Source organism: Aythya ferina (genome assembly GCF_964211825.1).
Source record: "Aythya ferina genome assembly, contig: HAP1_SCAFFOLD_235, whole genome shotgun sequence".
In the NCBI taxonomy this organism is placed as follows: domain Eukaryota; kingdom Metazoa; phylum Chordata; class Aves; order Anseriformes; family Anatidae; genus Aythya; species Aythya ferina.
This window is the reverse complement of record NW_028181302.1, coordinates 66,866-82,175: the sequence shown is the minus strand read 5'-3', so window position 1 is coordinate 82,175 and position 15,310 is coordinate 66,866. Positions and strand designations below refer to the sequence as shown.

The following is a 15,310-nucleotide window of genomic DNA, read 5'->3' as shown; positions in this document are numbered from 1 at the left end:
AGAAGGATGCCTGGAGACGCTGGCACAGGGTGCTGAAAGCAAGCACCATCATCTGCCCCACCAGCAGGAACCCAAACCTCGTATCAGGTCCTCATCCATCCCATCTGCTCCAGTGCTAAGCCAAGGCTGCTGAGGAAATCAGGGAGGGAAAAGTGATACAGGCATGGGGGCACTTCAGATGCAGCAAGAAGACCCTGGGGACTTCAAGTTAGATGGCCAAGTGGGCACAGCTTCACTTTAGACTTCAGAAATGGATGGTGGATTCCTCTGGGACTGAGGAACTAGGGTTTGTCTCTGGTCCCGTGTTTCCCTTCTTCACTGTGAAACTGCAGCTTGGTGTGGAAATTCCCAGAGACCAGACACGCTGGCTATCTGTCCACACGTACCCAAGCATCTCCTGAAGTCTGCCAGACAGCAGACACCAGCAGGCCAAAGAGAATGAGCCCCAAGCAATAACCACCACCACCTAGTGGAAGGGGTGGGCTTGGGCAGCACAAGGCGCCCCTCAGGTCTCTACTCTAAGATCCTCCAAGATCCATCCTTTGGTCCCACAGGAACGTCCAGGCTCCAGCCACAGGTGGCTTTAGCAAAAAGCTGACTACTTAGCAATCAAGGCCAAGCTCCAATAGAGACAGTTGCACCTATCACTGCACTTATTGATTGCTGGGATGTTGATAAACAATTGATTTTTTTTCTGCAAATGTCACCTGGAAGGAGTTTTATACCTCTCTCTACAGGGAGCAAGCAATTGCAAGAGCCTAACAAACACACAAAGCAAACTCCCTTCCACTAGGACAGATAACTCCTGGCAGCAACAGTCGAGTAGCAGGAATAAGTTGCTTCTACTGGGATTTCAGTCTACTGTGGTGGGAGATGGGAAAAGCATTTACTCCGGTGTTCTGGCTCAGACACCAGAAAGTCACTTGTGCACCTTGTAAAAGAAATTGAACGTCTACAGGCCCTTGGTGAGAGCCAGGCTCAGAGCAGCACTGCCCCACCTGATGGGGGATGCTCGTCAGATTTCGACGCATGCCCGTGGTAGGCCATATGCTGCAGGGACGAATGCTGCAGGGGCTGTGGGAGGTGGCAATGCACAGAGACACAGGGTGCAAGGCAGAGAGCAGCCCCTCATGAGCCATGTTCTAATGCTGGACACGAAGCTGTTGAGAGGAAAAAACCACCAATGTCAAAATGAAGAGAGGACAATGCAGGCGGGATGTTTCTCCATGCATTAGTGGCCAAGACAGCAAAATTACAAATGAACGACTCAAACCAATTAGGCAATTAACCGAGGAGACAATCCCAAGGATGCCGACAAGGGTAACGTAAGCATCAGCATTCTCATGAGACAGCTGGGGAGAGGGAAAGGTTTGTGTTTTGCAGCTCTGGAGGGAGTTTACCAGCCCGGGCAGAGGCAGGTGCCCTCTCAGCACAGGCTCTGGCCACATGCACTGCACAGACCCTGAGGGTATCCCTCTTGCTCGGCTCCCATGCCAGGCCAGGTTATGCCATGTTAGGGTTTGCATGAGCCGTTCCCCTTGGGAGCAGCATTTTCTCTGCACTAAACGTTACCAAAGGAGAGAGATCCATTACGTTTCTGCTGATGCAGCACTTCTGTAAAGAGGCGAGTACGGCAGCGTGCCACTTGGATGCTCTTTGGAGGACCACACAAAAATAAATAATAAACAAAAAAAAAAAAAGAGACTGTGCATTACTGTGAGCCCATCTTACCTCTTCAGCCTCATTTCTGAGGGAAACACTTGGGCTGCACAGGAGTGCGGTGGTGTGCATCCCTGGTAACTTTTGAAGTGATTGGCTTATTTCAACCAAGATTCAATAGAGAGGTGACAGCATCAGGGATAATTATGTCCTTACAGATTTGGGAAAAACAGATGTTTAAAGAGAAGACAAAAAAAATGCAAATTACCTGGTTCTAAGAATACCTCAAAACTGATACTATAAATCATGTTAAAAACAGAGGGCTGTTTATATATCACCCTACCTCGAGAAAATTTTAATTAGCATTCACAAGAGGCACCAAAACCCTCCAGGTGCACAGATATGCTGGAAACCAGACCTCGCCAGCCCTGATGTCCCCAGGAACCCTCAGACCTTTGCTGGGTGAGTCTAAGGAATAGAAACACACCGGTCTGTGTGCTGCACAGTCTGGTGCTCACACAGCCTCTGCCGTGGTCTCCAAAGGTGACAGCAGTTCCTCCGTAACCCACCTTCTCTGCTTCTTACACCAGGAGAAAGTTCCTACAAGAGGGGACGATGCTCAGCCCCACAGAAGCACAACCACAACCAGACTGGCCGAGCAGCTCTGGGGAGGAAAGCTTGCCACTTCTGTTCACTGCACAACCTTGTTTTAACAGTGAGCATCCAGCCACAGAGACTGAGGTCCCAGTGCTGTTGAGCCCAAGAAGGTCTAAACCCACATCTCCACATCCCAGGCACTTCTCAGGCTTCCCAAAGCACAGAGCTCACCATGACTCTCTTGGCCCTCTTGCCTTCCCCAGTACTACTGATAAAGGGCAGTCCCTGTCCTCTGCCTGAATAAAAGGATTTCTAGCACTTGGAACTGTTCTGCAAAAAAAGAGAGTCTGCCCCCAGAAGTGCATTTCAATTGTTATATCAAATGTGTACTCATCACTGCAATAATTAATTAGCAAATACGTCACGGCTTTGGGAAAGCTGACTCAGGAGGTTGTGACCATATGCAGCCAAAAACAATTACTCTGACTGAATCTGCCCTAAAAACAATTCAAGGTTCCTTTTCTGCATTTTATACAGCAGCCCATGCACAAGTTAGAGTCTCCAGTAAAGCTATTCTGTGCTAACCAGCATTGGTTCTGCCAAAAAAAAATACCAGTCACATTTTCAGAGATATGAGCGGCACACCGATAGGGTTAGTATCATTATCAAAGATCAGACACAAGATTAGTATCATTATCAAAATCAGCCTACCAATGCCATTTCCTCCACTTATCTTAAAATCCTCGAGTCTATCAGAGGATGTTGACCTTTATATCAAAAAATGTCGAGCAGCCTATTTATCAGAAAGCTCCGAATTAGATGACCTAGAAGAAGAAAGCTTTTGCCCAAGCAAATCCCGCCCCTCCAGCAGGGAGGTGGTCTACGAGCTGCAAAATGCGCAGACAGGTTGGAGCCCACGTCTTGGAAAGCCAGCTTCAGGCTTGCACAAAATAGTCTGCTTGATTGAAGGAGATGTACTAATCGATCGGGCAGCGCAGTCATGAGGTGTTGTACAATTCCTGCCGAGGACTGAGAGATACATCCATCATCACAGCTGGCTGCGCCAGGCGGGAGCGGCGCGTGCGGGGCTTTAATTCCTCACCCTCTTGAACAGCACCAGCCCACAGCACAGGACCAGGCTCATGGCTGGATTTGGGCAGGTGTCCCCACATCAGGCACAGTCCTTTCCCACAGCTTTCCATGTCTGCTGCCTGGGCCACACGAAAGCTCATCTCTCCATTTCTATTTTGAGGCATTGAGAAATGAATTTGTTGCACGAAGAAGACCAGGATGCACAAGCTAAGGCAAGCAAGCGGCCGTGGCTCGAGCCGTGTGGGGCGAGCAGCAGGAATGACCCCACACACGTCCCCAGCCCTTTGAAGCAAGGTGCACCAGCACTCAGCATGCCTGGGCTGAGCATCCACACCTCATCAACCTGGGAGCACCTGCACATCCCACAACTCCTCCATTTCCAGCATTCCTGAGGTCCTCACCATCTATCCGTGCCATCGCAGTGCTGGGGGTCACCCTATATCCTGCCATCACTGCTCCACACCACGGGCTGACAGCAGGCTGCTCCTTCACAGCCCTTCCTCCAGATATGCTCACCAGCGGGATCTGTCATTGAACCCAGTCCCAAAAGTCCTGCACTACTCATGCGAAACTCCCACTGAAGTCAAAAGGAACATAAAATAAAACCAGCTGCTCTTTGCTGTCACAGCCTAAGTGCATTAATGTCTTTTTATCTGCGTGGGGGCAGCATGGCCGACCTCCGTTTCCATGCAATCGGTGTTAATAAAATCTCCCTCTACAAAAGCGACAGGGGAAGATACACTTCAATTGGCATATTTTATCTGAATTGAAATTTGAGTGCGAGTCTCATGTTCGTAAAAACCTCTGTTAATAACTCTCATGTGTGACCCTCCTCTGAGACCAGCTTTTGGGCTGATTATTGCCAAAGAAAATGCTTAGGAAACATCTATATACAGCAGCCCCCAGCTTTGGCTTACAATCAGGAAGTCATCTTTGAAATGCTTTTTTTCAGTCAGTTTAGGTTATTTTCACAGCAAAATTAAAAGCAATCAGCCAGCATCCCCAGACAGCCTTTGCTGCATGCAGACAGCTTTGCGGAGATAGGCACTCAGCTGTCCCCAGAAAACAGCAGCAACTTCTGGCACGTGTTGTGCAAACACTGCTCCATGGAAATAACCCCCTTCAGAAATCTTACCTCCCTCTTTAAACCACACACGGTGCCAGGGTAGTTGTGAAATCTTCAAAGAACCACATTATGGACATATCTTCCAGGTCGCATCCTTCCTCTTCTTCATTTCTGGCCCAGTCACTGAGCACACAGACACCAAAAACACACTTAGAAGAAGTTTAGGGGATTTACCAGCACATGTAGAAGCTCAGCCGTGCTCTAGCCAGCTGCTCACACTCCCATCCTGGAAGGGTTGAGCCATCCTAAATCTCAAGAAGTCTCCAAACACCAACAAGAGAGAGAAATGAAGGCTAGCATACAGGGCAAAATCCAAGCAAAGATCTTAAAAAAATACAGCTTTGATGGACATGAGGCACACTAGCCCACAAGATGGGCAGCGGCTTGCAGACACCCGAGTTTTCATACCAAGAAACAGGCTCTAAAATTCTGTAGAGGCAAAATTACGCAGTCACTTCTTCACCTACCTGCCAGTTACAGCCGATCAGGCTTTCCGAGCCTGGCATCACACAAAAAGGGTTGCACTGATTGAAACAGGAACAACTTCACTCAGAACCACTGGAGGTGTGGGAATCCTGCATCAGATACCTCCACAGCCTGCAGGGATGTAATTCATGTCTCCCCTGCTCTCCCCCCCACCAAAGCTCCCAGGAAAACACCCTGTTTCGCAGCTACCAACCAGTCTCAGCAGGCTGATAGCTGTCTGCTCTTTCACTCAAAGCCAAACCTCTGCACAGAAGCAAATTCAGGATTCCCAGGGCAGAAGAGTAGGTGAGAGGAGGCACAGTTCTGCAAGAGAGCCCAGTGCTTGAAGCTGGAAAAGACCAAGGTGAGCCTCTGGGTTATTTGTGGTGCTTATTGTAGAGAGCACCATAAGCAAGCACGCCCGGCACTGCAGGCAGCAGGGACAAGGCAGCTCCCTGCCCTGATCATTTTAACATTTTCAGGGGATGAGGAAGAGCAGGAGAAGGAGATGGGAACCCAGTAGCACTGCAGCAGAAGTGGCCTGCACAGGAGGCACAAAAAGCACAGTAAAGGAGAAGTGAGGTGCCTGTCCAGAAGGCTCAGTTTCACAAGACGCATCCCCCAGGCAAACTAACAAATATCCATGAATTCCACCAGGAGAACGACCCCACACAAGGGACAAAAACTGCCTGGAGACAAACCATTACAACCAGTGGTACGTGGGACACAGAACTTGGCCCAAACCAGGTCAGTTTAGGTAAGAGTCACATCCTTGGAGCGGAGAGCCAGGAGGGGAAAGGCAGCAATGGGGAGGGGAAGCAGGGGGATACCCAGGAGGGCATCAACCTCTCTTGGATGCCATGGACATGGTCCAAGGACCTAGGCAAGATGTGCTCTCAGGAACAACTCCTCAAGTTTCCCCAGCTACATCCCTTCCCCTACCCACAGACTTGCTTCATCCTGCTTACATTTTCCTCAGTGCTCTTGAAACGATGCTCAGACATTGCTTTCTTCAGATGCATGCTATTTCTGCCTTTTCCCTACAAATCCCTTGTTGTGTTCTAGACTGATATTAACCATTTTTACCAGAAGCTCCTTTTCTGAGCAAGCTGCTGTTAAGAGCAACTGTGTCTGTCTACAGCAAATGAAAAGAAATGATGAATGCGCTTCATCAGTCAAGGCAGAAGAAGTGATAGCAACACAAAGAGGTGGTAAACAAGCAAGGCATCCACAGAGTATTTCAAAAGTAAATCAAGTTACGGAAACAATTAAAGGAAATAGAGAATTTGTCTGCAATTACTAGTTATATTGCTTCTCCCATTTGTACAGTATGCTATGCAGTATCAAAATGAAGAAGTAACCTGCATTTTTAAAGTTTCAACATTTAACTGTAAAAGCAGATCTTTTTCCAGTTGGGAGAACAGGTGTAAATCTCCATCTCTTCTGCGCAGCTCCACCGAGAGGGAACTTGGCTGTAACTTGAACACTGCATCCAAAGCTGGGACAGAACTGAGGCTGCAGAGGTGGAAACAGGGCCAGCACCTCCCCAGCAGGCCCTGACAGCCTTTCTGGAGGCTCTGACCAGCGAGCAGACAGACACATCCCTTCAGCCCTCGCTGCACGGCAGGTGGCAAACCACCATGAAAAGCAGTAAAGCAATTGATGATTTTTTTTTCCTTGCATTTTTCAGAGGTTCAGGCTGTAGCAGGTGAACCCCACTCTTCCCAATCTATGTTAAAGCAATGACAATAATGATTTTTTGGTCTACACCATTCCAGCTCAATGCACGAACCATAGTACTGCCGCCTCGTTATTGAAAAAGGCTGAAATATCGATGGGCAGCATCTAATTGATTGTGGAAGGCTAGTGAATACAGATGGAGAAAGAAGGGGGCAATTCACCTCAGTTTTACAATTAATCTAACTAATAAGCCTCAATTAATTTATTATTATCTCTCAATAGGTGCAAAAGAGAGGTGTGACTGCTACAGATCACGACGTGGCCCAGCAGCACTGACAGCTTTAGGGTGACAGCCTGCTCCATCACCCCATCCCAGGCAGTCCCTGCATTTCCTCACCTCTCCTAACCCCTGTCACCCATGTCCAAACAAATCCAGCCCATGGGGCATGAATTTCGCATTTCATCTTTCTTTGACTGCAGCCAGGATGAAAGCAGGAGCTTTCCTTTGCATACACATTAAAAGAAACACGTCAGGTTACTGTAGGGAAGGGCATACTGCTGCTGTCCTGCAGGAGCAGGGGAGACATTTGATAGTTTTCCCTCCCCAAAGTTAGACAAAATTTCAGCAATTCCTAAAATTTGCCAAAACAAGAAAACAAAAAGACTCCAGGAAAGACTCAGATCCAAAGATAACGGTGGCTCAGTCTGAAACAGGGCAAACTTCAGCTCATCTGGAAGTCTCACAGAGCAATTGGAACTTTAATTTAAAAGAGAATATTTCAAGCATCCCAGATTTGCTTTCTTTTTCTTTTTAATCAAATGAGAATATTAATTTTTTAAAATACTCCCTGCGAAAAAAGGTTTCAGTGCAAAGCTTCCAAAATGAAAAATTCTTTTGCAGGCTTCATCTAAAGAGACAAAGGCTTTACATTTTTTAGTTCAAATGGATTGCATCTGTCTTCTTTCGTGATAAAAGAGAATGGTGCTTCTGGACAAATCCTGAGCTGGCCTGGGGGCAGACTATAACCTATGCAGCTCCAACCAGCAGCGAGGAAATGGAGTGAGGAAGCTGTGCAGCACTCCCCTGCTTGCTTAACCACTGCAGACTGATGTAATGGAGTTTCCCCCAAAGTGAGGTTCAGAACAGAATCACGAATAAAAGGTTTTTAATCCTAATTAGCATGATGAAGGTCATTTCAGAGGCAGACATGACTAGTGTGCATTTTGGCAAAGCCATGTGGAGCCATAGGAGTGGTAGTTTGGGATTATCAGACTGCTTTCCTCTGGGTGCAGGTAGGACAGCAGAGTGCAGTGGAGATGAGCTCACCCTGAAGAGGACAGTCCGCACCAAGGAACCGAGCATCTCAATTACAGTTCCCCCAAATCAGTTCTGGCAGAAGCTCTCTAGTGTTGCATTTGCTCCTAGCTGCAGGCTTCGGTTCATTTAAAGCAAACAATTTGACTCAACTCAAAACAAAGCTCTTCAATTTGGATTTGCCCCAGTTGGATTTTTTTTTTTTTAATTTATTTTTTCAAGTGTAAGATAGAAATCAAAAATTACATAAGTTGCTATGCCCGTGTAACTAGCACTAGGGCAGAAAATTTCCATCCAGTTCTGGAACCAAATTGAGAGCAGGTCCTGCACACAGCATTCACTTACAAGAAACAAACAAATTTTCCTCCGAGTTATCAGGAAGCACTAATGAAATATCCTTTTATGAATAAAAACAGGCTGCTAACTTCCAGCAAAAATCCAAGCATTAAAAGGGTTCATTAATACAGGCAAGATTTGCCTGACCAGACAAGAGCAGCGGTGCCCTACCAATGCAGAACGTTGTCTCTGGAAGTGCTTAATTCCATATGCTTCAGAGGACAGAAGAGAAAAAAATAATTAAAAGGTTCTTAATGCATCTGGCCAATTAAATAAAGCTGTAAATGGTGAGGAAATAATTCCTTCCTGACCCCTGCAGCAATCAGCTGCTGACCTGAAGCATGAGAATTGATTAGCCTTATCTTACTGTAGCATGTATAACTACAAATGTTATTATTGGCCATAAAATCAGCCAACCCTTTATGGAACCCATTGGTAGCATTTGGCTTCGTGACCTCCCAAACTATGAATTTTGTGGGCTAGAAGAAACGCCCAGTGGTGGATGAGGCTCCCCGAGAAGCTCCTGCCCTGCAAAACTGGGATTTGGGGGAGATGGCTTCCAGTGATTCCCTAGTCCAGCACTCAGAAATGCAGTGATGTGCAGGGTAAAAATGTTCACAGGAAGATCACGTTCACAGCTCTGAGCCACCAGTGTCATTCCTCACCTCCAATCAGCCACCCTTCATCTCCTCTCACTCCATTAACCGCACGGCCGTCAGCACAGGACTAAGTGAATGTCGTCATGTTTTTGCTGGGGTGCGATCCACCCTCATCTTTCTCACCCTTCCTCCCCACATAAATCCCATGCCCCTGATGCCGGTGCTCTCTCAGCACCTGCTCTGGAGCAAAACACCATTTGCAAAAGCTGGAGCACCACCCTCCAAGCTGACCGGTAAGCAATCGTGGTCTCTCTAGCTACGCAGAGCAGTCTCTCCATCAGTCCTGCCTCTCTCTGCTCCCTCCCTCAGCCTTTTGTGGCTTTGGTCCCTGAGGGTGGTATCAGGGAGGGTATCTCAGAAGAGGTACCAGAGCTGCAGCCAAAATTCATGTCTCTGATGAGTTTTTGCGCAGTTCAGTCTCTCAGGAACATGAGGACCCAGATATCTCGTATGTCCCAGACAAGCCCAGAGGGGACAGGCATTTGGAAAGGTGTTCTCCGTGATGGAAATGAAAAATTCCCAAATTCCTTACGGGCGCAACACAGAAGGCCCCATCATACTGCCACCCTTACTGTAGCCACAGAACAACGAGACAACAGAGCATTAAGAGTGCTATTAAAACTGGTAATGCTCCGAGGACAAAAATTACATTTGCACTGCATTGAGAAGGGAGCCTGAAAGAGGAATGATCAGTGCTGGTCACTCCAGGGCAGCAGCAAAGCCCAGCCATTAAAGCCGAACAAAGTAAGATGAAATGCTGAAGAAATCCAGCTTGAGCCCAGCTCCATTAGCGGTACTGCCAGCACAGAAAGGGGATGCAACGTGGCCTGTGTGACCAAGATGGTACAAAAGATCAATGTGCAAGTCTGATGCCTTTGAGGACCGACTAAGAGTTCAGTCTCCTGCAACTAGGAGTCGCAGTCTCCTGATGGAGGGGCCAAACCCATCCGGTTTGGGGCACAGCTTTAAAGAGCATCTTTAAGTGAGCAGTCAGAGATTACCCGGAGGGATTTGGAGATGCAGGCTGGAGGAGAAGTCAATTCCTATGGCACCAGGGATGCGTCCTCACCTCAGCCTGGCTATGATGATGCTGACAGCTTCTGGCATGACCAACGCCTCTGTGACCCTGTACCCAGCCCAGAGAAGTGCACCAGCTGTGTCATGTCTTAACCACATGCCCAAGATCACCCCATCGGGCTTCTCCTCCCCATCCTTTTCTAGGTGGCTGCTTTTCTAGGGATGCTCTGTGCCATAAACCATGTCCCCGTACCCAGCCTTACACCCACACCTCAGAGAGCAGAGCCCTGCCCCGCACTGCACCGCCTGCATGCCTTTCTGGAGGTACCTGTGTGCTCAACTTCACCCCTCCTGGTCAGGGGGCATTTTACATTAATTAATAATAAAATTAATAACAGGGGGACATTTACATTAATAACCTCAAAAAAAAAAAAAAAAGAGTAAAAAATAAAAAGAAACAGAGGAGACAGAAGAAAAAGGAAAGACAGAAGGGGAAGGGAGACAAAAGGGAGTGGGCAGCTGCACACTTCAGATCCAGACCTGCTTGAACTCAGCTCGCCTGGAAACTCATTTCTTTTGATGACAGCCCCAATTAGCGTGTGGCTGGCTGGCAACCCAGGCAGCGGGGAGCTGGTCTCTATGGAGAGCTGGAGAGGGAGGGAAGATTTCATTCACCTGTATGGCTGGCAAAAGCCTGATGTGCTTAAATCTTTCAGATAGCTGCCTGTGGTCATATTTAATGTTGCCACCTGACTAGAGCGGAGAAAGGTGGTGAGTATCTTGACTGGAGTCAGTGTGAATATGCAGCATCCCAGCGGGCTCCTGCTCAGGCTCCCTCCAGCTCAGAGAGAGGCACGTGCCACAAGCAGCTGTGAATTTGCAACAGAAGGCCACATGCTTTTATGTAGGAATGAGTTTAGATCCAGCAGGATTTTTCTAAGGACCTCCCCACAATGGCCACGGGTGAAGCATTCCCCCTGGGGGGAGTGGGCACAAGGGCTGGACAAGCTGATCCTTGCTCTTCCTCTTCACTTAGTGAAGAGATGGAGAAGAAATGAGCTTTGCCATCCATTTTGACTATCAGAAGTCTGAAATAAAAATTAAAAAAAAAAAAAAAAAAAAAAAAAACAGGAAATTATATTTTTTCCGGGCAGGGACATCCCATCAGGGTGGTATCTTAAAGGCTCCTGGGCAATGGGAACCCTGCAAGCCATGTGGCAGGTTCCAGGAACAGAAAAGTGAAGATGAAGTGGAATACAGACAGCAGTGAAAAGAGGGTAGGCAAAATAAAGAGGTGAGGGGGGACAAGAACACGAGGTGCAGAGGGCTAACTGAGTCCATCGGAGGAATGTCTCCAGCTGCTCCCTGCCTTCCCCTGAGCTTTGCAGAAGCTTTACAGCTAAGTCCAATAACAAATACCCACTGTACCAAAGAGATTATCAGTGTTTAAACAAGCAAGGGGGAAGGAAGGCCAGAACACAGAAACAAACTGCATCCCCAGGGCTAAGTGGGGCGTTCCAGCTCCTGGGCACCAGGTTGCTGCACACTCCATGGCTCCATCACAGGAAAGGGCTCATGTGCCTGTGCCAGGCTCCTGCATTCCTGCTTGTTAGAGAGTCCTCTCAGCAGCACTCCCCTTGTACACACCAGACTGCAGCAAGGCCTGTTTTTAGCCAGAGGTGTGCTTCTTTTTGCGAACCCAGACCTTAACAAATGGGAGAGACATGCTGTCGCCGTGCCCTTTTAAAGCACGCTTCACACGGCTGGCAGCTACAGACTCACCGTGGTGCTGGCTTTTCGTATATCACCAAATTGCTGCTGAGATAGAACAATGTGGAAACAAGCTCACCTCGTGGCCCTGCCTGGAGGCCACCAGCCCAGCCCCTCCCTGTACCCAACCCCATCCCTGATCTTCCACTGCTGCTGGACAGCCCAGACCAAGGGCTCTCATCCCTCAAGTTCAGATGCCAGGACTAGGATGATGTAGCATAACGCAGTGCCTGATTAAATCTTCTTAATCACCTCCACAAGGTCTAGATTTCAGTTCATTTTAACTATGCATGGCTGCACTCATGAAAGCTTTAACTAATTGGTCACTCAGTTTGGGGTGAAAAGGAACAAAATTTTGGTTTGTGCACATATTATCAGATGAATGCTTTATAGATATGTTTGACTCACCTAAAAGATGTCCTTAAATAAAGCAGTATACTCTCATCTTGAAAACCAGAAGATTCAGTAATGAGGTAGTGCTGAAAAAAAAAAAAAAAGTCAGGAAAACAAATGAGATGCTATGGTCAGAGTTAAATAACATAAATAACCTTAACTCTGCCCTCCATTTTCAAGCAAAATCAAAACACCAGCCAAGCCTGAAAGTATGCTGAGATGCTTTCAGGAAGCACAGAGGCTTTGAAAAGCAGCATATGGATAACAGCACCATTGAACAAAACATAATGAATCTCTCTTATTAACACTCTACCTGCAAAATCCATTGTACATAACACATGGCCAGGCTTGTGTGAGTCTCCCCTTGGCTTAAATACATCATCCCAATCAAGCAAAGGTCCAGGACATACAGTTAAGAACAGATTCAAATATTTCTGGAGTTGTCCAGCCAAGAAGCTTTTGGGATTCTGAGTTGCAAACTAAGTTATGAATATTACCCAGAGATTAAATAAATGTTTTACTTTATTCCTTAATAATATGCATCTTAAATTAAAAAAAATAAATAAATAAAAAAATATATAAGCACTTCTGTTGCATAATCAGGTAATACTGGATGAGATGAATGAGTTCATTTATGATTATTTACAGTTTTGTTTACATTCCTACATCTCCTCATCCTCACTGATGCCACGTGAGTGCAGGCTGAGTGTCCAACAACATGACTAACATTTGTCATATGTGCTGCCTTTCCTCACATCCTGCTGACCCAATCTTCTTTTGCCACCTCTCCCCCCAAACAGAGAAGGAAAAATGTGCATTGAAATGCTTTCTTTTAGTGGGATTTTGAGGTAGGGTATCATTCCTTTTCTTTCTTTCTTTCTTTCCTTCTAAACTGATACTTGACTTAAAAGGGGGCAAGGTATCACACTTGTGTTCCAGGAAAAGCCAAAATGTAGCACTCTCATTCTTAACATACAATTTTTGCATGGTGCCACCTTGAGTTATTTTCTTCTTGTTCTTTCAGTAAATACCCTAAAGGGAATAAAAAACATCTAAGGCTGAACAAAAGGGCTCCAGACTAACACATAACAACCTGCTTTTTAGTGGAGTTTGGTGAACCCTTGAAAAAAGCCAATAGTCACTTGACTAAATGCAAGAATCCACTAAGCAGCTTTTTTAATCTACTTGTGCTTGTTTCCAGGTAGGAAGGAGTGAAAACACAAGCACAAGAAAGCACTCTCAGGCATCGTTAGATGACACCGTGAATCCTGTTTCTCATGCGGGGTGCACAGTGCTGACCCAGTTCACTCTCACTGGTGGCTCAAGTCTGCTCAGACCACGTAGCAGCAGGTTTCATATCAGGTCAGCTCCTTCCCTTGGCCAACATACATCCTGCAGCACGAGATGTGGATAATCCAGCAAAGGCGAATCAACACGTCAGCACCCGATCTGAATGAAATGCATGTGACCGGGTTAACCAGAAATTCCCTGACCCTGACACCACAGCTCCCCAGACCAAATTCTCTTGGGTCATTACCCCTTCACATTGTTGAATTCCCACCAGGTGAAGACAAGAAGTGGCACATGACCGAACTGGCCCATCTGAACTAAATTACCTGCTTTCGCATCAGGTGTCGGCTATTGAACCATTCCTAGGTGGTTCCTCACTGCAGACCCAGCTTGGTTTGCAGCAAGCACTCGTGTCTCCTGTTTCAGAAGCCAACAAAGCTATAATAGGTGGTTCTGGGTGCAGATGAACTTGCAAAGCAGCACAGACACAACCCTGGCACTGCATCCAGCCACCTTGGTTTCCTCTCTACAGAGAAGCTGCCATGTGGCCACCATACAGCAGCCAACTTTTTTTTTTTTCATTAAAACTAATTGATTCTAAGCAGGAAGCACTTTTTAATTTCCTTTAGCATTAGAAGTAATGTTAGCCTCCATAAATGAAATGAAAGACACCTCCCAAAATGCATTTTCAAATGTTCCCTAAATAGCAAATGACATTCAAATTGGATGCAGCCAGAATTGTAATTGGAAGCTGCAGAGAGTCCTCTTTCAGGATTCATAATAATTGCAGTTTCACTGAAAAGGTTCATGTAATAAAAGCCTTTGCAAATAAGGGCCAGCTTCTCCAAAACATGCAGCTAATTCTGGTCACTGCAGCAACACACGGTGCCCATAAATTCCCTTTAAGCAGCCAGGTAGTTACATGGATAGTGTCACCACATAGCTACAGAAGTGCAAAGCAGAAGCAATACAGCTGGGAAAGGTTCACAGAAGGACAAGTGCAATGTAAGGTCTGGAACAGCTTCTATATAAGGAACAACCAAATGCGTTGGGATGTTTCAGACTAGAAAAAAAAAGGATCAGGACAATTTAACAGAGGTCTACAAAATCCCAAGCTGACTGGAGGGGTGGGTGGGGATTGCCTGTTAATCATCCCATCCAACCCACAAACTAGGAGTATCAGAGGAAAGTAATCAGAAACAGGTTCACAGCAAGTGAAAGGAGATGGTTCATCGTATAACAGGCAGCAGATGCTTGTGAGATGCTGTGGGTGCAGAAAGTTTACAGGGGTTCGAGGCAAGACTGGGCCAGTGCTTGGAAGGGAGAGCCAGCAAGGATTATTAGACAGAGGAGTCTTATCAGACACAGCAAATATCCTGAGCTGAAAATAATTAGAGCCCAAGAGAGTACTCAAGGGAAGTATCATAGCTGCTTGCCTCTTCTCACTGTTCTTCAGCAAAGCAATTATGGTCAGTGGGTTTCTGGAGAGTTAATTCTTTTATTATTTTCTATTTTTAAAGCAATCTGCCTTTGCTGGGTCCTCCATGTAGTGCCAGGCATCAACCTGACCCAGCTAACCCCCATAACTCTCCTGGAGAAGGGGAGAACTGTGTAAAAGAAAAAGACACAGAGAAGCCACCTGATGGCAGGGAACAAGAAATGAGAAAAAGGGAGGTAGACTGAGAGGCAAACAGATGAACACAGTTGTATAGGTGGCTCTTATGACTCTAATCCAGGTCTAACTGACTTCAAATGAGAGGGAGGAGAGGGCTGAGCATTTGCAGTTGTGCTGTTGTAGCCGTGATGGTGCTAGAAGAACAAGGTGAAGTTTACAGAGAAAGGGAACTTCTTCAAGTAAGTCACCTGCTCAGGCAGGGAAAGCAGTCAGCCTCCTGAACGTACAAAAACCCT

General features: G+C 46.7%; 1 protein-coding gene across 1 annotated transcript in view; it reads right to left on the bottom strand.

Annotated features, from left to right (window-relative positions):
* The window catches only part of LOC311428992 (uncharacterized protein), a 38,995-nt gene that overhangs the window by 645 nt on the left and 23,040 nt on the right, over positions 1-15,310 (bottom strand). Inside the window, exons 6-9 of the mRNA XM_084540179.1 lie at positions 13,726-13,816; positions 12,125-12,195; positions 4,484-4,597; positions 932-1,160 (exon numbers count right to left, since the gene is read on the bottom strand). Of these exons, the coding sequence (XP_084396305.1) occupies positions 13,774-13,816 (43 nt within the window). The 3' untranslated portion in view covers positions 932-1,160; positions 4,484-4,597; positions 12,125-12,195; positions 13,726-13,773. The remainder of the gene's footprint in view (positions 1-931; positions 1,161-4,483; positions 4,598-12,124; positions 12,196-13,725; positions 13,817-15,310) is intronic.